The 27,571-nt window shown below is 45.7% G+C and overlaps 1 protein-coding gene across 2 annotated transcripts in view; it reads right to left on the bottom strand.

Annotated features, from left to right (window-relative positions):
• LOC138282919 (UDP-glucuronosyltransferase 3A1-like) overlaps nt 1-24,383 on the bottom strand; it is a 347,196-nt gene extending 322,813 nt beyond the window's left edge. The window contains exon 1 of one of the 2 annotated variants that reach the window (XM_069220977.1): nt 24,231-24,383. In XM_069220977.1, the coding sequence (XP_069077078.1) occupies nt 24,231-24,324 (94 nt within the window). In that variant the 5' untranslated portion in view covers nt 24,325-24,383. The remainder of the gene's footprint in view (nt 1-24,230) is intronic. The other variant, XM_069220968.1, reaches the window with a different exon arrangement.
• Nucleotides 24,384-27,571: the final 3,188 nt, after the last annotated feature.

The raw sequence follows: 27,571 nt of genomic DNA, 5'->3' as shown, positions 1-27,571 counted from the left end.
GCATGTCGTGGAGGTGGGCCTCCACCATGCACTATTGACAAGGTTTCCTGTTTTGAAGATCCTGATGCAGCCAGTAAGGGTCACCCTGTATAAAATGTTTAGATCAAAGGTTGTGTGTGAGAGAGTATGATGTGTTCAGTGCCATGTTCATATTGCATGTGTGTCAATTAAGACACCATCATCTATCCTTGGGTATCGACATCATGTCTGATGGTATGCTGCAGATGCGGAATGGGTTGAATGATGCACAGGTGCCAACGTTTGCTGCAATGGATTAGTGAGTCTTTGGAAAAGGTAATTTTGCCCACAAACACAGTGACGTCAGTCATGATATATGTCAGAGGTGCGGGCTTTCAGAAATTTATGGATGATGACAACATATTAGTCACAGCGCATGTTACTGCACTGTGTGACACACGTTGCACACAGTTACTCTGGACATGGTACAATGGATGTGTGACATATCTACGGATTGAAGCAAACAAGATGTGTACAGAAGAACCTACATGATCTAACCATCATGATGACTGTGAGCGAGCATGGTCCCATCATGTGTGTATGAGATGTGCATGGTTAGTGTTTCCCTGGTACTTAGGAGATGTTTCAAACTTTTGCACATAGCCGTTATCCCTGCAACATGAACCATATATTGTAGCTGCTTGGGAGGCAGATTGATATAGCCTAGGGTCTTGACATTGTTTTAGGATGTCTGGTGGACAACATGTGCCATCTGAAGAAGCTGTTTCCATTGCAATGCTTGTTCTTCCTCTACCGAACGCAGTTTTAGATAACATATTCTCCTCATGTTTTAGCAGCCACAATGACTCCAGCACAGAATCGTGTCTTTAAAAAGAGGTCAGAAAGGTTCAGGCACATCTGCAATGTCCAGAGAGGGTACCGCAAGATGGGCAAAAGGTACAGAGGGGAGAAGACATTAGGGTCGTGGCAGGCGTTTCCACATGGGGGACCAGCAAAACAGCCTGCAAAAACATCCAAGAAGAGTGTGACCTCAACGTAGGGGGTATGGGGTGCCTTAGCAGGTCCAACCCCCTTCACATCCACGGGCATCCCAGCAACAGCCACCACTAGCTGCCACTGGCTCAACCTTTGAGGCAGATATGCACAAGGACATGGTGGAGGTGAAAGCAAGGTTGGCCACACGGGAGCAGGACAATGCAAGAACCTTTTGAAATACATCAAGAAGAAGTAGAAGAAGCTACAAGTGTGGAGAGTGCCCTCTTAACAGTACCTTCCCTTCCCCTAGTGTCCACTGTAAATAGTATTAGTGGGTTTTAGGTGGGTAGGCGTAGGTTAGTTAGCAAAGAGTAGGTTAGTTGTAGATAATAATAAGTATAGTTGGGGGGTGGGATGTAGGTTTTTTGTTGTTTTGGGGGCAGCGGGGGGTTATGTATAAGGGTATATGTTTAAATAAAAAAATTCAAAAAATGTATATATTTGTTTAGGCAATAGGTTTAGTTAGTCTATGTTTAGCTTTAGTTCATGTTGTCCTACTCGTCTTATGTCTCTTAATGGGGGTGGGGAGCCAATGTTTATTGTGTGGCGTTACATGTATAAGATACGTTTAGACTAGTATAGATAGCTATAGGGATAAGTTAAGATAAGTTAGTATAGGTTAGGTTAGTGTCTAGTTTATGTTTTTTATTGATAATGTTTATTAGTGATAATAAATCGTGTTAGTTTTTTACTATATGTTGTCCAAATCAATACTGTATTTTACCTTTGGGTAGGCATACACAAGAGGTGGCTGAACCTCACAATGGGTGGACCAGGATGGTGGACACATGACTCAAAGGGGCTTGGAGAATGCATGTTGACAGCTCGGACCCTTCCATCCCTCCAACAAGACACGCAGGGTGGCAGAGGAGTCAGTGACTCACTCAAATATCTCTAAAAACAAATGCTAAATATTCTGTACATCTCCATTTGTGGTATGTGCACAAATCCCTAAAAACACACATGGCATGCATATATAACACAGTCAAATCAATAAAAGTGGAACATATGCAGAAGACCATGATAAGGATGCATATTGGCAGCTCAGGCCCTTCCATCCCTCCAACAACACATGTAGGCTGGTCCATTGTTACGTTGTGTGGTGCAGAATGCTGAACACATGACTCAAAGTGGCTATGGGGGGCATGTGGAAAGCCCACCCACTTCCATCACACAGACAACACACGTGAGGGGGCATGAGGACATTACGCATTTTGAAGCTTGTTGATGTGTGGATTGATCATGTTCGAACACCACATCAGGGGCGGCATTGCAGTCATAGTACTGGTGACAGACATTGTTGTAATCCTATTGTGGACTACTTTCAATGTTTGTTGGAATTATCATCAATCACTGTAAGTGGCAGACAGCATTCCTCTTAGTTGAATTTGCAGGATGTGTAGCTTCCTGCACATGTGCATTAGGACCGGCAAGATGGACACCCCTACACCATGCAGTTTGTGTGGCAAAGTTGGTATTGTCCATCATATGTTGTAACATAAAAAAGATTAATAAAGGGATACACTGACTCTCTGTGACAACTACACATCCTTGCATGTTTGACATGATACATCACAGCACAGCAAGTTGAGCTGTTGCACTGCACCTTCCTACATAAATGGGAACATTTGTGACACAAAAGCCTGATACAGACATTATAGTGCTCTACCAATGCATCTTTTTGTTACCCTACACTCCAGTGGTGGATATTAGTAGCTCATAAGTACCATGGCAAGGTAAGGCACCTTCCAATTCTTATCCTGTCCTAAATCTAATTTCCCCCTCTCACACCTTACACTGCATGTGTGTATTTAGGACCTTCATCGCAACACATGTGTGACCCACCCAGCTTCTGATGCTTTTACAAATATTGCACATCTGTATTTGGTTCAGTGTAGCCCAGGAACTCAAGGGTGGTGTGTGAGTGACAAGTGGGTATGTTACAGGTTGGTATTTCCAAAGATTGTAGTTGTTCATTGCTGCATTGTGCATCACACATAGGGCAAACTTTCTGTGTATTTGGTACACTGATCCCAGACCACCATTTTCCTAGCAGCACCCTTGCCCCAGCCAACAATGCCATGGAACCACCGTCTTTACATTACTGGTCACCATGTTGGACATTTCCCCAGTAGCCTCATTACTTTTGTTTACTATTGTTTTGCTTTACTGCATTGGCACCATATATGATGTAACTAGGGCAACAAAGCACAGGGAGGTCCATTGCTTAGAATGACTGCATCACTTTCACATATGCCTTTGGCAGGCCTCACAAATAAGGTTTATAGATAGCACAGTGCAATCTTTATGCAATGTCTGCCCCATTTGTTCTTCCCTTCCTGCGTGAGAGAAATTCCCTTGCATACATCATATATGGCACAGGCATATTGTGGTGCAAGGGTTTACAAAGTGGATCTATGCATGCATTGTATGACTTTGTTTAGGTTGCAGCAGGGGATTGGGTGGCTTGAGTCCACACTGGCATCATACAATATGATGCAAATTTTGAAGTAAAGACTTGTAAATATGTTCCCCTAGTGAGATGGTGATACCACTTGTAACTGATGTTATGCATGAAGTTGTCCCTTTGTGGATGACACCAACCATTCCCAGTACACAGGCAACCTTGCTACTTGGTGACATGGCAGCTACTTGTACAGCAGCACTGATGATGATCACAGACATGCCCCATATGTTGTGTCTGATCACTTTTGTGGCCATTCCCAATGGTGCATGGAGGCATCTTGCAGTTCTTGTTGGCCCACCCTGTGCAACAAGCGTAGTACATTTTGCCCAATGAGTGTTACAAATGAACAGGTGGTTCAGTTGCAACAGTGTAGGGATTGAAGTGTGGGTTAAGTAATGATCTGTGCATATGGGGATAAGGTGTGAGCGCATTAGAAGTGTTTGGGCATTATTGTGTCCCGATGCAAGCCTTTTGCATACATTCAGTGTGTCCTATGTGCCTCCCCCTGCTGCCATTTGTTAGTTTCAAAACTGCCCCCACTACAACTTATCTTGCATTTGTGGTAGGTCTTGGAAGTCTGCGATGTCCTGTCCTGCGACTCAAATAACCAGCTTCTCCGGGGTGACCGCTGCCACCATCTCCTCCAGGTCATCCAGGTCCTCCTGTGGTGCGGTACTTCCACCTCCAGGAGAAGTGTGGCTCAATGGTTAGAGCGGCAGACCCTGAAGCAAAGATCTGGCTCAAGACCAGGGTTCAAGTCCCGCTTCGGCAGGTCTTGGGCTCAATTCCCCTTGACCAGATAATTCTCGCCTCGGTGCCTAATCTAATTCATGGGTCCCACTCTGCAACTCTGGGCAATAGCTTGCTTAATCTCCACAACGGCCCCAACAGCGCTTGGATGCCTGGCTTCACCCTGGGGGTGCTCAGGAGTGGGTGCCTCACAGGGAAAAGCCAGGAGGGGTTCCATAGCGGTATGAGTACAGCGCCTTGAGACCCTAACGGGTGAGTAGTGCGCTATACAAGTGCTAATTTACATTTACATTTTACTGTGCTGCCTTTTGGTTCCTGGCCAATTTCTCTTTCGTTCTTCACTTGCAATCGTGCCAGCGCTTCTTACAATCAATGACAGTTCTCTTCACCTTTGCCACACTGTTGACTTTATTGACAATTGACTGCCATATGGCCTCTTTCCTACCTATTGGCAATTTGAAGGTGACAGAGCAGGTGTTGGTGCTCCGTCACCACCCTGAGCAAGTTGACATTCTCCCCCTCACTTCTGCTTCCTTTTCTCTTTCTCCTGGGATTTTGTTAGTCCCTCCTGACTTGTACTGGATTGCCTGGGATATCTCTGGCATCTCTCCTGTCCTGCATTCTCCATCTTGGGTCCTTGCTTTTTTTATCTTGCTCGCTGGCTTTTTTTTACACTAATGCTGCAAAATATGGCACTATGACGATTAGTGTAAAAAAAAAAGCAGCTAATCATGTTAACAACACATTTGCAGCATTAGCGTTGTTTTGCCTTACGATGTGTTGCAAAGGTTAGCATCATTTTTTTTACGCTAACTTTTCCTTAGAGCCATGGTGCATTGTTTTCTAAATATGATGCACAGATGGCACAAGGAAATGTCATTAACCTGCGTTCATTTTTCTTAAATCTGGGACTTAATTTAGAGGCCCTGGGTACACGGAGTGTACTTTACTATTGACTTAAAAGTAAAAAAGCTGTACCCCAATTGCAGATGTCAATGTTACCATGTTTTAAGCAAAGGGCACTTGCACTTTAGCACTGGTTAGCAGTGGTAATGTGCCCAAAGTCCTAAAGCCAGCAGAAACAAAAGCAGCAAAACAGGAGGTCAGAAGGCAAAAAGGTTAGGGGAAACCACACCAAGGATGCCAGGTCTAACACTATGTATATGTACACTTCTTTATTGCACTTGAGAATGGGTCTGTGCTGTAAAACGACACTAAATAACCTAAAATACTACTTGATTTCATCCTAAGTCCTGCATGTTGTGAAGCCACTGCCACATACTACATCTACATATATGTCATAGGTTCTAGTTCACATTAATGGATGTAATATTGAATATTATAACATAAATATGTCAGACAATGGGTAGTCTTTACTTGATGTCTATGTTTCTAGGGCTGCCACTGTCATATCCTGGAAGCTAGAAACCACTTCCCTGCTCCACAGGAAGAATTTTCCTTAACACCTACTCTTTCCCCTTTCCATATCACCTACTTGTACTCTTCTTACTTTTTTGCTATTTTATTCTGATGGGTTTAAATGGGAGAGAAGGAGATAAATGGAGAGTATCGAGGCCAATTTCCAATAACAATTGTTATTTCAACCTGTTTTGCAGAGTGGTTTCTCTATGATTGTTTGGTCCCTGGAGAACGTTTATTAGTACAATGCACTATGCAGGACAGTCAGGTCACCGGTTTTCTCACTTATTTGTGAGCCTATGATACAAAGTGTGTAATTATGAGATGTGAGGTAATGTAGAGCACTGGCAAACAGTAAGTTTGCCCATTAGGCCACAACAGCGGATTTCCCACAGGCTTTTACTTCATGGTAATACAGCCTTTTAATTATCATTGAGTACATATTATGGGAATAATATTAGGCACATATTAGTGAGTGTCTGGCTAACTCTCAAAGGCAGCTGAGAAGCCCAGGAAAGAATGTTCTTTGTGCCACTTTGTGCACTGTGTAGACTGCAGTGTGCCTAGTAATGACTACATAAAGAAGGAAGTGCTGCAATCAGCTGCTAACCAGTCCATGCACTGCTCCTAAATGTGAAAATATATATTTTTTTAAATCCCATTTACTAACATCCATCCGACTCGTCTGCTTACTCCTTTTGTTTCTGAAAATACTTGTCTTGCCAAGTCACATTATCTGAATCCGGAACAGAGGTTACTTGTATTAAGTAGGTCTTGTGATATTGCAGCTGCTAAGTCATACTTACTCTTCAATGCACAAAGTGAGATTATGCCTGGGGTGCATAACGTCTGCAACGACTCATGCTGAGCTCCATGTGATAAACTCTGCATTACTGTTTATTTTCCATTCCAAAGCATATCCGCTATTCTGAGTTTTGATTTGTGCCTTGGTGCCACACTAATCCAATGAGTACACAGAGGCCTAGGGCAGTTCCTGACTATGAGAGGTCCTGTATTTGTGCTGCGACTTGAAGGGGCACATCAAGTATTCCCTAATTTGAGACAAAGGACTACCATCTCTAGCATCTGGTTCAGAACATTCAGCAATGGTGGCAGCATACAGTGTTTTTAAGGATGAATAGTGTTATCAGACCTTTTTATCTAGATGACTGGAGTGGAGGCATACTGGCTGACTCGTGTAAAGTTCTGCTTCTTTGCGCTTGCACAGTCATTTGCACAAACATACAGAGTCCATAATAAGCATGTTGGTGTGTGTAGCACATGTGGCATAAGCAAGGTGTGTTTGAGTCGGCCAGGGTACTGGTCGCCAATGGAGTCCATTTTGCATATCTCTAGCCTGGCACAAGATGGCTTGTGAGGGCTACGAAAGTTTATTGCCCACATTCTTGTAGCTAGAGAGAGCAGACCTAGACACTAAAATGAGGGGAGTCAAAAAAGACCCGCTTAGGTATGGCAGCTCTTCATCTCTATGCACATATCAACACAGGGGAAACCTGTAGAGCTTTCCAATGTGTGTGAACATTGTTTCAGTTACTTTTGCCTAAGTTTAACAATTGCATTTCATTTTGTGCTTTGGTTGGACAGGTAGGGAAGGATGCTAAGATCTAGAACCCTTACACAAGTGTACACAAATCCTTTGACTTATGGAAGTGATTTGGATTTATAACAATTTCAAACTTGGTTGTCAAATTATTTTTGCCTTACATAAATAGGGAGGAAAATTCACCTTGCCAAATTTTGATGACAAATCAAAGGATACTATTTCCATTTGAGCCTTTATTTCATGTGTACAAAGATACGTGCCTTCTTCAGTTCTTCTCATTTCTGGCAGGAAGACAATCATTCATCTAGGGGGAGACTGCCAGAACTTCTTTTCTGTTGCTCTGATGTGGTCTCCTGCAGTGTTCCTTACTCTTCATAACTAACTTATATCTCTACATTGGATGTTTAAAGATTCCTCAGTACACGCAGCTCTACAGCAGCTGACCTACAGATCAAATCTTAAACCACAAATCACTGGGATGGATATAGTTGGCTTCATCCCACTCCACATGCACTGCACAGAATCGCTAGGATCCTAAACTGATGTTCAGCTCTCTGCTAAAGCCATCATGAACAGAAAATCACAAATTGCCTACTTTCAGTTTAGGCTCCTCCTCCAGATGATACCTACTTATCAGGAACTAACTTCCGATATGTGGGTCAAACCATAGGGTTGTTTCACATTGATGGAGTAATCCATTCCTAACCAGGCTACCAGATTATGCCATAAGCCCAGTAAAAACTATTTTCTGTGTTTCCATCCTTATGATCTTTGGCCAAAAGATATTTGAGTACACCTCCCCTCACACAGGAGGGGTTTCTCTGGCTTTCACTTGCTAGCTTGAATCCAACTGTAAACTTAGTTCATTTTACAAACGCAACTGATTAAAAAAAAAAGACTACCTTGCTGTTGACCAACCAATGCATTTCTGGTGGCCATCTGAACACTTTCCATCAAAACCAAGCCAGACTGGAACCCAGTAACCAAATAACCAGTAGCCAAACATTTCCTTTCCATGCTTCAATACTCTAGCATATCTTTCACTCACCTTAAAACTCCCCCCGTTTTTCAAAAAATAATTAAGGGGTTAAAAATGTTCCTGCAATACCAACTACAACAACCTAAGGATGATTCTTACCATCTGAATCCCAGCGCAAGGTTCAATGTACTTAAATTCCCACAAAGGTCCTGCTATGAATATGCTTTGCAACCTGATTTAAGTTATAACTGATTTGTGTGAACTATGTACTGTGCAAGCCCCTGGATAAACTAACAAGTGTGTATGTGTGTATGGCTACCTGATAAACTGCCCACTGCTGACTTAAATAGCTCCATCGGGCATTGTAACCTGACATAATTTTCTGTCCACAGTTATATATTTTCTGAACTTGATGTAATTGGACGTCACCCCCTTGCTATGTATATCTGCAATGCTTCATTGCCCATAAACGTTTCTTTGTTGTATAAAAAGACACTAAATAAAATGAAATATTACTTGATGTCATCATAAGGCCTGCACATCGTGAAGCCACTGTCAAATAAAACATGTAACTATATATGCCATAGGTTCTATTTCACAAGTATGTTATTGGTTATGTAAAAATAATTATGTCCGGCAATAGGTAGTCTTTCCTTGTTGTCTACGTTTCTACTGCTGCCACTGTCATGCCCTGAAATCTAGCAACTGCTTCCCTGCTCCTTTTGGAAGAATTTTCCTCACCCCGACTCTTTCCTCTCTTTCCATTGCTCCCGACTACAACCTTCTTCCTCTTTTGTTATTTTATTCTGATGGGTGTAAATGGGAGTGGAGGCGAGGAGTGTGCAGTTGTCAGGTTAGTTTATGATGCCAATTGTTATTGTGATCTGTTTTGCAGAATGGTTTCCCTGTGATTATTCACGGCATGGAGGACGTTTGCTAGCATAATGCACTATTCAGGACTAGTAAGTGACTCATTTTCTCATTCGTTTAAGGGCTTATAACACATAAAATGCAAGTTAGAGTTGAGAGATAATGCAAGTTTGTCCATTAGGCCGGAAAGTAGCTGATTTCCCACAGGATTTTACTCCACGTTAATACAGCCTTTCACCCAAAATTAAGTCTATATTACGGAATAATATTGGGCACATATTAGTGAGTCTGACTGGCCGACCGCTAATGGCAGCTGAGAAGCCCAGGAATGATACTCTTCATGTTACTTTGTTCACTGTGTAGACTGGAGTGTGCATTTTCATGGAGATTACCGGTGAGTAAAAAAGTCATTATTCAGCAATGAAGAGTTTATCACATGCAGCTTAGCATGAGTCATTGTGGAAGTTATATGTCTCGGGTATAAACTTGCTTTGTGCATTGAAGAGCAAGTATGACCTAGCAGCTGCAATGCCACAAGATCTATTAAATACAACTAAGCTCTGTTCCCGATTCAGATAAAATGACTTGGCAAGACAAGCATAAGCATAAATAAATGGAGTGAGCAGTCCAGTGGGAGAAATAATGGTAAATGGGATTTTGTTTTATTATTTTTTACATATTTTAGGACCAGTCGAATGACTGATTAGCAGCATAGTAGAGCATTTCCTTCTATATATAGTCATTACCCCGATTAGGTCCTTCTCGTCCCAGTCATAGCGTAGTGAGGAAGGCCCTGCTCTGGACAGGCAGATACCAGGCTTAGTGCTTTCTTTAGGGGCGAGCGCAAAGCGCTCTGTCCCCTGTTGTTATCTCTCTTTGGCCTTCTAACCACGCACATGCTAGTCAGTCACTTTCATTGGTTTGTGGACTTGCCTTTTAAAATCTGCTTGCTTTCATTAGTGAAAGGCATGCATACATCATGCCTTTCCCGGTGTTCAGCCCTTCTCGAGCGCATCGACCAACTACTGAAAACATACATGGCTCGATGTTTTCTGTCTGGTTTCTAGACTACTTTTTCTCTTTATTTTACAGCGCAATCTCGCTGGGGAGTAGTCGAGAGCTTTGCATGACATCGATCCTATTACATAGTTAATTGCACTTTTGCCGGTCACATAGATAATTGCACTTTTGCCAGTTACATGGATAATTGAACTTTTGCTGATAGGTTTCACTGCAAGCAAACTTTTATTTCCCTTTGTGTGTTTGCTTTGCGCCGTCGGCTCTCTTATGTGAAACTTTTACTTTTCAGTTTATATGGCAAGAAAAGTCTGGTTAGTTATGTGAAACTTTTTTACTTTTCATTTTCAATTTATGTTGCAAGAAAGGTCCGGTTAGGAGTTTACAATACTAATAGCTCTAACTCCAGCAAACGCGAAATCCATTGCATTGCAAATGCTTGTTATGTCTATGGAATGGAGAAAAGTACCGCCCTCCTCTCCCTCCTCCTGTAAGTTCCACAAGCAAAAATAATCAAGCTCCATGGGGGGGAAGGGAGGGTTGCTAACTGGGATGAGGAAGACCTAATTGGAGTAATCCCCATTCTGAGTTGCAGAACTTGGAAAGTGGAGGTAATCCTGCATCCTGTGTATAGTACATTCCACGCTGTTGGTATTTACTTTGTGTGGTATTACTTCAACAAATAACAAAGAATCTAAGACTAAGGGCATAAGGTTGGTACAGAATAAGAGCCTAAGGATTACACAGATCCCGGAAGATATCTTATTGTAACAGAGGGTTATATGTAGCCTTTTTTGTGCTAAAGCACTTAAATCTTGTATTTTCAGATGTAGGATTTGTGTGTTCTTCATATGGTCCTTCTAATGTGTCCAGCCTGCCATACTGTGATGCATGTCACTAGAGAAAATTAATTCCACAGTACTGGCTCCTATAAAGGTTCTCTTTCCGTTTCACTCATTATCCAGTCCTCCTTCATTATGCCATTCAGTTCGTTTGATAAAAACAGTTGGAAATATACTCACAATGGTACACATACAGTGCAAATGCATTTCCGACTTTTTAATAATTTTTAATGAATTCCAGAACTACTCTTCAAGACACATAGGTGGTCATTCCGACTCTGGCGGGCGGCGGTCGCCGCCCGCCAGGCGGGAACTGCCAAACAGCCGCCACGCGGTCAAAATACCGCTGGCGGCATTCCGACCTTCCCGCTGAGCCAGCGGGCGCTAACTATGTTAGCGCCCGCTGGCCCAGCGGGAAGGAGGCATGCAACACAGAAGCCGGCTCCGAATAGAGCCGGCGGTGTTGCGGGCGTGCGACGGGTGCAGTTGCACCCGTCGCGCTTTTCACTGTCTGCTAGGCAGACAGTGAAAAGCCGCCCTGGGCCCTGTTAGGGGACCCCTGCACTGCCCATGCCAGTGGCATGGGCAGTGCAGGGGCCCCCAGGAGCCCCAGGACACCCGTTCTCGCCAGCCTGTTCCTGGCAGTGAAAACCGCCAGAAACAGGCTGGCGGGAAGGGGGTCAGAATCCCCAGGGCAGCACTGCTTGCATCGCTGCCCTGGCGGATTCGCCCAGCCGGGGGTAAACCGGCGGGAAACCGCCAGCCCCGGTTTTCTGACCGCGGCTTTACCGCCGCGGTCAGAATGGGCATGGAAGCACCGCCAGCCTGTTGGCGGTGCTTCCGTCATTCGTGGCCCTGGCGTTTTTTACCGCCAGGGTCGGAATGACCCCCATAATCCCAAACCCACATATGTAAATAATTTTGCATAAAGCACATGTACATGCATATATTTTCACAAGAGGGAATTTCAAGTTGATGTGCATTTCTATATTTAAACTTTTTTTGTTTCTGCATGGAGAATATATTATTCCTCATGGAGAAGTTGATTTTCTTAGGTGGTCCACAGTTTTGAGTGTGTTCCCTTCGTTTTCCCATCCGAGAAACTGACATTTTTTATCTCCAAATATTTTCATGGTAAGTTACCACACATGTGTGAGTTTGTGGGTATTAACTAGCTTTTGCAGATGGACCAGCACTGCAATGCCCCCACACCTGCTATTGTGAGCAGTTTTCCTCATGCAGAAATCTCTCAATAATGGCGACATTTCTAGTGTTAGCACATATTTTTACGAGTGTAGAATCTCATTTTATGAAATTAATAATGTGAGTTTTCATTTGTAAACGAATGCTTCTGCAGACTAAAGTGCACGAATAACTTTGTGAATCACACCCTGTGGGCTTCATCCGTTGTTGTGTTTAGGTCTGCACTTAGCTGCTGTCTACTACTTTCTAGGACCCATCTCCCTTCCTAAGTCACTATCCTTCCATGGCCCTTAGTAACCTCTACTGCTGGGACAACGTCCTGTAAACCCTTAGCCTCTACACCTGAATACTATGTTAAATTATGCTATTTAAAAATACTTATACAACGCATACATGCAAGCAGATTTCGTGATGCTAATGGTGAGGAAATAATCCGCTCAATTAATAACTCTTGCAAAATAATTGGTCTCAGATGCTCTTTAGGAAAGAAGAAGAGATCAAACTGGAGGCCTAAAAATAGAGAGATTAAAATGCCACGAGGAGGTGTTAAAAATGACGCAAGAATGAAACAGTGAAATCTTGTAGATTTCACTGCGCCATTCCTAAAGACCTCCTTTCGGGGGAACGCCTTCCTTGCATAGCATACATTATTCCTGCCACAAGGGCTTACAAACTGGTGCAATGGTATCATTGCGCCAGTTTGTACATATGGCGTGGGGTGGGGGACTGTTATGTGCCACAGTAGCATCAGAAACAATGACACTCTACCGGCACAAGGGGCTTAAAAAATGAGCCCCTTAATTTCAAAACCAACCTAACCTCTCATCTTTCCTTTGTAGGTCGGTAAATTCAGTATTGTTAAATTAGGAAAAATTAATCTCTGTCACTTTCAGCATTAGTGACAGCAGAAGGGTGCTATGAAGCACTGTGTACAAAATATATTATTATTATGATTCTAAACAGATCCCAGTTATCTTGAAACAAGACAAGCCAACTGAAGTAATTTCCTAAAAAATTAAAAAAATGTAGGTGTTTAATCACCAGATATGCTCGCCACACCCAGTCAATTTTGACAATATCTGAGAAATGCTCAGTGATTTCTACACAGGACCTTTTCTTTTATAAACTGCGTATCACAGGTTAAATATCTAGCACTTTCCACTTAAGTTAAATATTCTGCAATTGATGAAACAAGTGCTAATAAAATTAGCACTAAAATTCCATATACTCTACAGCTCTTCGATGTTCCAAAGTTAAGCGCTATAGAAGCACCCTACATTATTATTGCTATTTTTCAGGTATTACTTTTCCTTTTCAAATGCAAAGTGTATCTCTTTTAATACACAACAGCAGATAAAAATGGCAAAACGAATTGCAAGGTTTCGGTCAGAAACCTGAACATGAGTAGGTTGGTATTTTTCGAACCCTGCGAAACCCGTTTACAGAGGGGTCAGAATTCTGAGTTAGGTGGTATTTACTGCATCTTGTCATTACCAGCTGCATTAAATAACTGAATCGTTCTTAAATTCTGACAGGTCAAACCTGCGGGAATTTAACAATGTGAAGCAGAACAGTATTTATGCTTCAAGCACTAAAATCCACGTTTTCCCCAAAACGCTGATTGTGAGAAATGTGGCAATACTGACTGCATTATGTGCAAAAATACGTGGTCCTTATCTATTGCGCTCCTAATGCAAAAGTGAAGGAACATTCATACAGTATTGCACATCTTTCACTCATCTCAAACCACATTTATCGACCATGATCTCCCTAATACCTTTCTACAGCCTCTTACATCTTCAACCTTTCCTTTATTCATCCCAAGCCTCACCTTACTTTACTACTATGATTTCACAATTAACACTTCTGGATTCACCCTCCTCTATCCCTCCATTAGTCTATTCAAATCAACTAACAGACACACATGTTCTCTGCTCGAATTAACCCATGCTTCTCTATACTGATATGAATGTTATACTAATATTTCCCTATACTAATCCACAACTAATCCTCTTGGGTTCCAGAGTAGCATTCTACTCACCGAAAAGCGCTTCGACCCCTCGTCAGGGATAGTAAGCATTATATAACTACAATTACAATCTTCACTTGATGTCAACAATATAACCATGGTGGTCGACCCTAATCTCTGACTTGACTCTGTGACTTCCTTTCTTGGGGATATCTCTTTATAGTGCCTGAACAGGGAACCCGCAAAGTTGTTTCCCTCAATGTAATGTCAGGATTCATAGGTTATGTTGTGTATCCAGATGGCCACATTCAGCTGCAGGCTATGTTAGTGATAGAGTGCCCTGTAAGTATTAAAGAACATAACGTGATTATGTTATTAATGCGTGTTATGCCACATTTTCCCATGCCTTTAACCCACTCAAAGGGTCACAAACTTACAGCCTCCTGGCATTAACTGGTGTCTAAATGAGACAGTACAAATGCACATAGGAATCGTAGAAGGAGCAAAGGAATTTTGGCAGGCACTTGTACCCGGGCTGAGTTTTAATTTTTGTAGTTTCATGTAGCGCAGGCTCCAGCCGAAGGTATTGGAGCACTTTATAGGAGCACCAGCTTCGTAGCACAAGAGTACATTCAGTTGTATTTTTTTTCCGTAGGCACGAGGAGATTAAGTCATTTGCCTGGAACCACTGGATGTTGTGCACCGAACTGGGCTCCCACACTCCAAAGTCGGGAGGTCTGGCCTTTAGGCCACATTCTCTCACCTTTTCATATGTCCAATATGGGCAAAGAGGAAGGCTCTTAAGCCCTGCGAACGAGATGTGCAAATTCAAATAGTTTTGCATTGTCGCTTTTCTGTAGCGCCCCATACCCACGTAGAGGCTCCAAAGCGTTTGCAGTGGATAGTCAGGAGCTACCCTGTACACTCTACCTGAATGGCAGATTGAAGGTTATGTTGAAAGAGTGTGGCGATGGGCACCAGGCTCGGAGGTGCTCCAAAGGTGTCACGTCAAACCTGTAGCTGCGGTGAAGCACATGGTAGAGTGCATGAGTGATTCAGTTGCATGTTATTACTTTTGTGTATTTGTAAAGTGCACCACTCACCCGTGTAAGGGGTGAAGACTGGTCTGTAAGACTTGTGGGTGGGGGGGGTTGTGAGCTTCACATCTCCCAACAATCACGCTGGGGTACAATGTCAAAATACACGAAACGACAAAGGGCACGTGAGCGGGACTAGAGGAGCAGTGGAAAGGGAGGAGTGCGGATTGGCAGGGGTACTGAGTGAAGAGAAGGGGGTTTTGGGGGGGAGAGCTGGAATCAGCTATCTCCCCCCCGGGGATATTTGCGAGAGTAGTATAGCCCACGCGCGCCAATTTGGGCGCTGTTTGGGCTATACTTAGTTTGCTGGTGATAGCACAGGGCTATATTATAAAATGAAGGCGACATTTTAGTTCGCCACCATTTTGTAGTGAGGGGCTCGGCCAGTGGTCAAACTTTTTGCTGTGGTGCGTTACTGGGGGAGTGAGCTTGGTGGCAGTGTAGCGGAGAGTGGAGGCAGTGTAGTGAGAAGTGGGAGGTGTCGGACGGACTAGGAGTCGAGAGGAGCCTGCAAAATATTAATTTAAGTGGCATAAGTAGTGGTAGAAGGTTAAAAGGAGGTTTACCTGTAGGGTCGGGAGATTCGAATTTTGCAGGCGTCATGGATCGGCGGGTGAGGCAAGCCCTCGCATTGCTTAAGGAGGCGGGGCGCCTCGATCTTCTGGCGGCCCCCGTTGCGCCCAGGGAGCGGCCGGTCAGGAAGGCAGCGGGCGGCGTCGCGGCCGCGGTGATGGCGTGCTCGCCTCCGCGTGAGCGCACGCAGGTGATTAGGGTGGGGAGGGGGCGGAGTGGGAGGCTGGGCCTTGCAGTGAAGGGGCGGATTAAGGCGGCCCCGAAGAGCCGGCCTCGCCCCTTGGGGGCGCGGCGGCCGCCGGGGAGAGACGGGGGAGCGGCCGGAGGCGGGTCGGGGATTCCCCAATTAACGAGAAGGCGGGGACGTCCTTTGGTTTCGGCGGGCGTGCGGGAGGAGGGTGGGAGGGAGGAAAGGTGCGGTTTGGATGCCGGAGGGGAAGTTTTCAGGGCAGAGGAGCACTGGGGGATAAAAAATTAGGAAAGTAGGGTGCAGGCAGGGCTGTCGAGGGAAGTAGTGAGGGCGAGGGGATCATCGGGTGTGGGAGGGATGGGAGGGGAGGAGGGGCACGCAATGGGACAGGATTTGGGGTCTACCAGCAGCGAAGAGGGAGCGGGGAGCCCACTGGGAGGGTGGGCAGGGGCCTCGGGTGAGACAGGAGTGGAATTAAGTCACATCCTGGAATGGAGTGACGATTCGGAGCAAGGGGAGGGTGCCTCCATGGACAACAGTAGGAGAGAAGAGGGCTTAGAGTTTAAGGTGCGCCCACCCACCCGGACATATGGTGGAGTGGGCAGAAGTGACACGGGGAGGGAGGATTTTGGCAGGGATGAGGAGCAGAAGGGCAGGCGGGCAAATGTAGGGGCGGGAGTAAGCAGCATCAGTGACCGTGATATGGGGTTTTTGCAGGGATCACAGACTAAAAGAGCGGACGGGGACCCAGGCGAGCTTTTCGCTGGCTTGGAACCCTGGGAAGAGGAAGAAGTGCTGGCGGGGCCCAGTGCGGCTAGCTGGACAGGATACCGTCGTGGCGGTAAGGCGGTGCGAGCCAAGGAGTCAGTGCAGCAGCGCGCCGCTGGATCGGGTTCTGCGCCTCCCAGTGGCAGGGGGAGTGAGGGTAGGCGGCCTGGCTACGCATCACAAGGGAAGGGGCAAGTAACGCCCCCGCGGCGACCGCGCGTTCCAGCGGCGCAGCTGGAAGACCTATTAAAGGAGGCGCGCTTTGAACACCACGCAAAGGGCATGGATACAGATGATGAGGACAGTGGGGATGGGTTAGATTTTGACGAGGACAGTTTCGAAGAGGGTGAGATCTGAGATGAGGAGACTTGGTGGTCAGTGGGGGGGGGGGACTAATGTTGTGCATAAGTCGTTGCAGGTGACGGATGGCACAGGAAAAGGGAAGAGTGCAGCAAAGCGGACGGTTCCGGAGCGGCCCCCGTTGCTGGGAAAAGGTGAGAAGCGAAAAGCGGTGACACAGGTTGGGGTGGCAGTAGGAACAGATGATTTGGAAGGGTTTGAAGGGGGACGGCTATGCAAAGGGGTGTATGTAGTGGATGCGGGCGTGGGGCCTGATGAGGTAAAAGGAGAGGGGGCTCACGAAGACAAAGGTAAAAGTAATGATAAGGGGTCGGGAACAAGCGGAGAGGAATTTGGACTGGGGAAAATTGGAGGTAAGCACAAGCGTTTGCCATACATGGGAACCGCAAAACCCCTGGGTGCGCATCTTATGCCAGCGACGAAAGAGAAGATATGCAAAGGGGAGTATGTGGACATGCTCAAATTGTTACACAGGGAGGTGCGGGCCAAAGAAGGGTCCAAGGAGGAGGAATATGAGCTGGCAAAGCGGCCCAGAGTTCCAGTGACGATAGAGAATTGGACGGCGGCATTCTTGATTTACGCTAGTGTATACTGCGAGCGGCACCCTGACAGGTCGGTGGCGCTCTTCAAATATATGGACATAATTAGGAAAGCATATTTGAACTTTGGAGGGTATGCGTGGGCGCAGTACGACGAGGAATTCAGGGCGCGTATGGCGGCGGATGAGGATGCGCAGTGGGGCGAAATTGACTCTGACTTGTGGCAGCACACAATGGGCCCAGCCAAATTTGGGAAAACATTATTTACGGCTAGTGGGCTGCCGATTATCTATCACCCCTTTCGGGATCGCCCCACCCAGAGTGGGGCAAATGCTAACAGCTCAAGTGACAAAGGGGCAGCGGGTTCCGCCAGCTACGGGGGTCGGAGATCGGGCGCGTGCTGGGACTTTAACAAGGGCTTATGCACGAGAGAGTACTGCAGATTTAAGCACGAGTGCTCTAAATGCGGGGGAAAACACGCCCTTACCAATTGCTTTGGGGGAGCCGGCGGTGGGCAACAGTTTGCGACGTCGGGAGGGAATGTCGGAGGAAATGCAAGTCAGCCCAAGCCCAAGGGGCAGGGGTCTTTGGGGAAAAGCTTTTACGCCGGTTAGGTTGGAGCGCTTACGGTTCTGGGCGAGGCGGTACCCGGTGAGGGAGCACGCGCATTTGCTCATGCAGGGTTTCTCGGAAGGTTTTGAACTGGGCTACACGGGGCCGCGGAAACGTCGGTGGGCTGAGAATTTGCGTTCGGTTTGGGGGAAGGAGGAGCTTGTGCGGCTCAAACTGGAAAAAGAGGTTGCTGAGGGGAGGATGGAAGGCCCTTTTACGGTTTGGCCTCTGGATAATTTGATGGTGTCACCGATCGGTGTGGTGCCCAAGAAGGAGCCTGGGCAATATCGGTTAATACATCATTTGTCGTGGCCGGAAGGGGCGTCGGTTAACGACTTTATACCGGAAGAATCTTCGAAGGTGTCATATGCCTCAGTAGACGTGGCAATGGCATTGGTGGAGAATTTGGGTCAGGGCACGCTGATGGCAAAGACAGACATTAAATCTGCATTTCGTTTATTACCAGTGCATCCCAGAGATTACGAATTGTTAGGCATTCAATTCCAGGGCAACTGGTATGTGGACAAAGCGCTGCCCATGGGTTGTTCGAGCTCGTGTTTTTTATTCGAATGCTTCAGCACTTTTTTGCAGTGGATTTTTGTGACAGCGACGGGTCACACGGCGGTCACGCATTATTTGGACGATTTTTTCATCGCAGGACCTAAAAATTCGGAATCCTGCGAAGTGGCGCTGCAGAGATTCCAAGCAATTATGGGGGACCTGGGAGTGCCCCTGGCCCCCAAAAAGACGGTGGGGCCCTGTACGGCCTTGTCATTTTTGGGAATAGAATTGGATACCCAGGTCATGATGGCGCGTTTGCCTAATGAGAAGCGGGTTCACATGCTGGAAACGGTGCGCCTGGTGTTACGGCGGAAGAAGGTGACCGTAAGAGATATATAGGTGCTTTTGGGTCATTTGAATTTTGCGTGCAGGGTGGTGCGTGCGGGCAGGACTTTTTGTAGGCGGCTCAGGATGGCTTTGTCGGGGGGTACGGCGCCGCATCATCATGTACGGCTCAGTGCTGGAGTGAAGGAGGATTTGAGGATGTGGTGCACATTTTTGGAATCGTTTAATGGCATTCCAATTCAGGCATGGCCACTCTGTGAGTGGGACGTACAAATTTTTTCAGACGCGGCGGGGGCATCGGGGTTCGGCGTGTATTGGCAGGGGAACTTTTGTGCGGAACCGTGGCCGGAGAGTTGGCGTGCGGGGGGTCGGAGTATTGCGTTTTTGGAGTTATTTCCGCTGGTGGTGGCGGTGTATTTATGGGGGCAATGTTTAGAGCACAAGCGAGTGCTATTCCGGGTGGACAATTTGGCGGTAGTTCAGGTGGTGAACAGGCAGTCAGCGAGGGAGGCACAGGTATGGCAGTTGCTTCGGGTTTTTGTTTTGGAGTGCTTGCGGCGCGACATTTATTTTCGGGCGAGACACGTTGCGGGAGTGGATAATGACATTGCGGATGCCTTATCTCGTTCGCAGTGGCAGAGGTTCCATGGGTTGGTTGCGGACGAGCAGGTGCACAGGATGGAGATGCCGACGGCCCTGTGGAGTGTAGGAGAAAGAGGATTCTCCGGTTGGTGGTGAATTCGTTGGCTCCTTCGACCCAGTGCAAGTATGTTAAGGCTTGGCAGGAATTTTTGCAATCAGGAGCACGCCGGCGGCGACGGACACAGGATCGGGCGGAGGATGTGATTACTTTTGTGATGGATATGATTAATAAGCGTTTATCCAAGGTGTCTATTGCAGGAAAATTAGCAGGGGTGGCATTTATGGGTAAAATGTTGTGGGGTTATGCTCCGTCGGCGGGGGAATTCGGGTAAAGGCTTTTGGAAGGTTGGGCGAGGGAGCGGGGTAGGAAAACGCAGCAGCGGCGGCCGATTTCGTTGGATATTTTGAGGGCGTTGTTGTTATCGACGGCGACCGTTTGTCGTAGTCTGGAGGAAGCGTTGTTGTTTAGAACACTGATGTCCTGGATGTTTTTTGGGGCTTTCCGCGTCTCTGAATTATTGGGGTCAAAATTTTGGGAAGGGGTTCAGTGGGGCGATGTTTCTATTTCTAAGAGAGGGGTCGGGGTATTTTTGAGACGTTCCAAGACTGATCAGAAGGGGAGCGGGAGGCAGGTTTTTATGCGGACTTACCCGGTGCAGGACATGTGCCCTAGGTTTTTAGCTCGCCGGTTAATGGGGGGGAGGTTTGGACAGACGGGACTGGTATTTTGTCATGAGAACGGTGAGGCGGTGTCAGCATACCAGCTGTTGGCGGTTTTGAGGGCTTGTTTGACAGAGTCAGGCGTCGACGCGTCGCAGTTTGGGACACATTCTTTTTGGATTGGCATGGCGACTGAGGCGGGGCGGAGGGGATGGCAGAGGGAGGCGGTTCAGGAAGTGGGTAGGTGGAAGTCAGAGGCTTATAAGAAGTACGTGAGGTAGATATGGTTGAGTAGAGGAGGAAACTAATGTTTGTTTCTTTACTGCAGGGTCGGTTCCAGGACCATCGATGCAGAAGTTGTACATTTGGGTCGTGGGACATTCCTTCATTAAGTGGGCGGCGAGACAAGCTCAGTCAACAAAATTGGGGCCTAATTTGGGTTTGGATGGAAATCGTTATTGGGTTCGTTGGGAGGGGCGGGGGGCATGTGTTGGCAGGACTTGTTGGGGACGTTGCAGAGACTCAAAGGGAGGGGACATTGCCCGGATGTATTGTTGATACACTTGGGAGAGAATGACATGGTGAAAAGGACGGGGTTGGACATAATGAAGGATATGAAGAAGGACTTGGCCTTAATCAGACAGCAGTGGTACGGGTGTCATGTGATGTGGACGGCTTTCGTGCCTCGCCTAATTTGGAGGGGTGCTCGCAGACCAGGTGCCATCGAAAAGGCCAGGAAGAAAATTAATAAGGAAATGAAGACTTTTTGTACAGAGCAGGGTTTCACATACGTGGAACATGTAGATATTCGTTTCGAAGATAAATAATTTTTTAGGAGCGACGGCGTACACCTGTCCTTTTTGGGCATGGAGCTGTACCTGCTCCAATTGAAAGAGGTGTTGTCGTTGGCCTTGAAAGAAGGATAAGCTAAGGGATTGACAGGAAGACGGATCGGGATGGGGGGGGCAGAAAAGGAGAGGACGGCTAGGCCGGTTCCTCGTCCTTTTCTGGTGGCGGAGACAGAGAACGGGCACATGACAGACGTGAACGGATGGGAAGAAAACAAGACAAGACAAGACAAATGCTGATTGGATAAGGGTGGACAGTAGCAGGGAGACCTAGTTAATATCGAAGGTGAAGGGCTGGAGACTTGCACGCTCAAGACGCTAGCAAACGACTATTAAGGTACTTGGCAGAGTAGATAGGAGCACGAAGTAAGGAGGACTGGACTATGGAGCGGCAAGTGCAAAAGGGGAGGGTGGGGGGAGAAGTGGGTAGGGGAGAGGGGGGCAATTGATAGGAGAATTTATGTATAGTGAGGTTTTAGTTTTGTAAGGCACAAGGCCAAGGGATTGAATATTGTGAGTGCACCTGTTTCCAATAAAGCGGCCTTTTACACACAAAATTGGTGTGATGGAGCAATGCTTATCTCTCGCAAGGGGGTTTTGGGGGGGAGAGCTGGAATCAGCTATCTCCCCCCCGGGGATTTTTGGGAGAGTAGTATAGCCCACGCGCGCCAATTTGGGCGCTGTTTGGGCTATACTTAGTTTGCTGGTGATAGCACAGGGCTATATTATAAAATGAAGGCGACATTTTAGTTCGCCACCATTTTGTAGTGAGGGGCTCGGCCAGTGGTCGAACTTTTTCCCTCCCTCCCGCCCATTCTGTTATGGTTTTAAGGGTTGTAATTTTTTTCACAATCTGGCTCAGTTTTATGGAGGGTCCATTGGGAACAGGTGTGCAAAGGGGGTTGTATTGTATTGTCGCTTGGAGCAGGTGCAGGCGGAGACAGAGAACGGGCACATGACAGACGTGAACGGATGGGAAGAAAACAAGACAAGACAAATGCTGATTGGATAAGGGTGGACAGTAGCAGGGAGACCTAGTTAATATCGAAGGTGAAGGGCTGGAGACTTGCACGCTCAAGACGCTAGCAAACGACTATTAAGGTACTTGGCAGAGTAGATAGGAGCACGAAGTAAGGAGGACTGGACTATGGAGCGGCAAGTGCAAAAGGGGAGGGTGGGGGGAGAAGTGGGTAGGGGAGAGGGGGGCAATTGATAGGAGAATTTATGTATAGTGAGGTTTTAGTTTTGTAAGGCACAAGGCCAAGGGATTGAATATTGTGAGTGCACCTGTTTCCAATAAAGCGGCCTTTTACACACAAAATTGGTGTGATGGAGCAATGCTTATCTCTCGCAAGGGAGTTTTGGGGGGGAGAGCTGGAATCAGCTATCTCCCCCCCGGGGATTTTTGGGAGAGTAGTATAGCCCACGCGCGCCAATTTGGGCGCTGTTTGGGCTATACTTAGTTTGCTGGTGATAGCACAGGGCTATATTATAAAATGAAGGCGACATTTTAGTTCGCCACCATTTTGTAGTGAGGGGCTCGGCCAGTGGTCGAACTTTTTCCCTCCCTCCCGCCCATTCTGTTATGGTTTTAAGGGTTGTAATTTTTTTCACAATCTGGCTCAGTTTTATGGAGGGTCCATTGGGAACAGGTGTGCAAAGGGGGTTGTATTGTATTGTCGCTTGGAGCAGGTGCAGGCGGAGACAGAGAACGGGCACATGACAGACGTGAACGGATGGGAAGAAAACAAGACAAGACAAATGCTGATTGGATAAGGGTGGACAGTAGCAGGGAGACCTAGTTAATATCGAAGGTGAAGGGCTGGAGACTTGCACGCTCAAGACGCTAGCAAACGACTATTAAGGTACTTGGCAGAGTAGATAGGAGCACGAAGTAAGGAGGACTGGACTATGGAGCGGCAAGTGCAAAAGGGGAGGGTGGGGGGAGGGGTGGGTAGGGGAGGGGGGGGCAATTGATAGGAGAATTTATGTATAGTGAGGTTTTAGTTTTGTAAGGCACAAGGCCAAGGGATTGAATATTGTGAGTGCACCTGTTTCCAATAAAGCGGCCTTTTACACACAAAATTGGTGTGATGGAGCAATGCTTATCTCTCGCAAAGCAATACTTTGTAAAACAGCACAATTTTTAACAATTTCAAAGCAGAGAGTGTGGGAGTGTGTGTGTGTTTTAACTGTATTTTATGTAAAAAACAATTCTTGTGAAATTGGACAGACACTTCACCATACCGAACGGAAAGAATCTGCACCCAACTATTTTCCAGAAAATACATTTATTAGGGGGTGTAACAGCACAAACACCCAATGCAGCTACTCCCCTCACCATGTGGTGGTACGGGCCCAGATGAGAAGAGTTTTCTTCCCATTTCGGGGGCTGGAAGGGTGCCCCAAACGTGTTATGGTGAACGTATGGCAATGCTTAAGCGTGTGGTGAAGCAGGGACATAGAAGAGAGTGCAAGAGGTCGTCAGAAGAACAGGAGACCCGGCACCCAAACGAAAACCCACAACCCTCACTCTTTGCCGAAACTTCAAAGGACGGGTTTACTTCGAATAAAGGTTCACATTTCTAGCGCTGAGACAATTTCTCACAATGTAATAATTCACATTTGTTATTAAACAAAGCTTTCAGCTTCTTAGTGTGCTCGATAAGAAAAATATCCAGCGGCTCAACAATTTAACACATTCACAATTTAACATTTTAACACTAACATTTGCAAACACGTTTGCTCAAGCAGGTTTGTTCAGCCTCCTCATGGTAAGCTATCAAGCATCAGTGCATGACCCTGAGAGGAGCACAGAAAGCCGAAACGCACGTGAATGTATACATTCATGAATTCAAAACTTTGCCGTAACTCGATGTACATATAAATCTTTAACAATGCCGTTAAACTGCAGGTAATTGATTCGCTTTTGATACTAACTGGCAATGCGGTACGAGCCCACGTTATACCTGCAGGCGCTATGTTATGATTCTTCACTTACCTACGAGTGCTACCGTTAGAATCTTGGCACTCTCGGAAACAAGGGGATTCAGCATGAAAAGGGAGCAGAAAAACACATTTCCTATTCCAGCCATTTTATCAGACGCGAAGGAACCAGAAGAGTTGATAGCTGAAACTAAATTCCAAGCTTATTTATGATTTTCTGCTCACCCCAACAACCAATGGGAAACGACAATTTGCCAGTTCCTGCCTGGCAGCAGCACTCGCGCAGTTGTGTAGGTGCTCCATCTTGTGGAAGACTTCCAATGCTGCACAACACGCTCGTTTCCTTTGCCTACGGCTCTTCGTGAAAAGGATGTTTCAATCAAATAAGAGATTTCTGGGGAGCCAAGGCTGCGTTGCAAAATTGTTTTTTAAAGTATATCATTACGAAATAGAGATGTACTTTCCCACATTTTTCGAGGGACGGGTGAGAGGAACGGTAAAAATCCCCCCAAATAGTGGTGGGCTAATTAGCATAAGCAGTGCACAACGGCTTCAACTTGGGTGACCTCAGAGGGCGTGTTGTCAAAGGAAGTGTCATGATTCATCAAATTCTTCTCTTTGAAGTGAAAGTGCATTTATTGCAATTTTTTTTACCTCTACTTGTACTTTATTTGCTCTTGTAACATGCACACGTCATCCTTTCATAACGTATCGTTTGCTACCTCGTTTATTTTTTTGCTCTTGATACGTGCACAATTTTCACTATTGCCTCATGTAATGTAACGTTTGTTTTTGTAACAGGCTCACTTGTAATTCTTCTCCTCTTGTATCTTTACTTTGCCTATTGTGAAGCGCTCTGACACCTTCGGGTAAAGTCCGCGCTATATAAAAACGCATTAAATAAATAAATAAATTGTTGCCCTTTTTTGCTTGCAGGGCCACCTTTTGTGACAGATAGCTAATCTCCACCAAGAAGAACCCTGCAGCCTCATTGGTGCTAGCACAGGTGTTTTTATTAGAAATTAATAATGAGCATTTATGTAGTTTGCAAAATGAGTTTATGTAGAAAATGAATAACGTAGAAAAATAATGCACGCATTGAAAATGTGACCTCGAAGAATGGCCATCAGTGTTCACGAAATGTACTAATTAATGATTAACACTTATGAAATATTGAAAATGTATTAGATTAATGTAGTAAAATGTCAAATTAAGGGTTATGAAGTGTGCTCTAACTTTATTAATTGTAGGCCTTCACTTAGCGAGTGTCTTGGCCTAGTCTTGCCAGGCCTCATGCAGAAGCTGTATTTCTTGGCGGTTAATAAAAATGCTGACAGAATAAATTAAACTGTGAAATGTCGATTGTCTTGTTAAAAGTGCTTAACAGAAGCTTTTTGTGAGAACCAACTGCAAGGAGATGATGTTCCTGCTAGTGTAACAACTTATGTGTAATGTGTGCGAGACGTACTTTCCCAGGATGAGAAGAATGAGGATACTGACTGGAGCAGAAAATGCAACAATATTTTTACCTGACGAGCCGGATGATGAGAACATCATAAGGTTAACCAATCAACTGTATGTGAAGAATGAAATATTAGAATTCATAGATTTGGTGTGGAAATAATATTGGGTAAAGTAGAAACGTACGATTAACTGACCAATAAGGGAATAGTTTGGGTGACTGATATAACAACGTGACAGAGGAGAATTATACAGAGATATTTGAGAGAGAGAGAGACCTATTACGATTTGAGATCTAGAGAGACCTGATTTTAAGAGATTCAAGATTTATTCTGTCATTGGGCTCATACTCCCTGACTGAGAGCCTGATGCTTTGCTGATCGACTGATGACCTGAGGACAAAGACTGATTCGCTTTGCTGGCCCATACCGAGGATAGGTATATGTATTGAAACATGACTGTTATTCATTTTATGCCTTTTCTTTATAGGTACCAACTGCACTGTTTTGACAGATCCATTGTTAGATGTTTTTCTAAATTTGTGTCTCAAAATTGTTTTGCATGAAGCCCAACATGCTGATGCTAATCTGATGTTAGTTAAGTGCCCTCATAACTTCCTGACGATTTTAGGGATTAATGATTGATGAATTACCTTTCTGAATTCCATTTATGCTATATCTTTGTCGCAACTGACTCTGCTATTGATTTGGACTGTAGCTACAGAATGTGTTGTGGTTCAAGCTTTTATTAGATTGAGTTTCTTCCGCCACTTTGGACAACCAGTGTTGTTTTTATATGTATTTCATTTGATATTGAGACTCATTTACATGACTTTAGCATTGTTAATATATGGGAAATAAACCTACTAAACTTTTATTAAATGTGTGGTTATTCATGGCTGAAAGTTTATGGTGCATGAAATTTACTGACTCCATTGATTATTGATTTTATTGATTACTAATGATTATTGAGTATTGTGAATTGATTATTGATTTATGTACTGGAGCTAAGGTAAGAACTTCTTAATTACGAGTCCAAAGGTTCATCAACCTATTCGTGTCCCCTTGTGGAGTTTACTTATTAAGATCTGACGTGTTAACAGTTGTGGTAGCAGACTGATGGATTGTCTCTTTAGGAGCTTGCCATTGACGGCAGGTAGAGAGTGACAGGTGTTAACGGTTTTGGTAAAAGACTGTTGGACAGGTGCCCTCAGTTATGGCAGCAGTTTGAAGTTGGTCCTTTTGAAAATTCGGTATTATTGAGATTTGGATTTTGTTTTTTAATAATGATAATTGGAGAGAAAATTATGTCCCCTTAAGCCCAGAAATGACTTTCCCAGATATCCTGGATCCTGCTATTGGGTGTTTGAGGATGTTCCCGGCATTCTAATCAATCAATCAATCAGGAATTTGTAAAGCGCACTTCTCACCTGTGAGGGTCTCAAGGCGCTGAGGAGGGGTAGGTGGGATGGGGAAGGTGCTGCTACTGCTCGAACAGCCAGGTCTTGAGAAGTTTCCTGAAGGTAAGGAGGTCTTTGGTCTGGCGCAGGTGGGTGGGAAAAGTGTTCCAAGTTTTGGCGGCGAGGTGCGAGAATGATCTACCGCCAGTTGTAGTTCTGTGGACGCACTGGATGGTTGCGAGGCCAAGGTCGGTGGAGATGCCGGTTCGGGGTGTAGAAGGAGAGCCATCTGTTGAGGTATTCTGGTCCGGTGTTGTGCACTGCTTTGTGAGCGTGGGTGAGGAGTTTGAAGGTGATTTTCTTGTTGACTGGGAGCCACTGCAGGTTTCTCAGGTGGTCTGTGATGTGGCAGTGGCGGGGATGTCCAGGATGAAGCGTGCGGAGCTGTTCCGGATGCGTTGCAGCCTCTTCTGCAGTTTGGACGTGGTTCCTGCGTAGAAGGCATTGCTGTGGTCCAGTTTGCTGCTTACAAGAGC

Source organism: Pleurodeles waltl, chromosome 1_1, assembly GCF_031143425.1.
Source record: "Pleurodeles waltl isolate 20211129_DDA chromosome 1_1, aPleWal1.hap1.20221129, whole genome shotgun sequence".
Taxonomy (NCBI): Eukaryota; Metazoa; Chordata; class Amphibia; order Caudata; family Salamandridae; genus Pleurodeles; species Pleurodeles waltl.
This window is presented reverse-complemented; position numbering and strand designations above follow the sequence as displayed.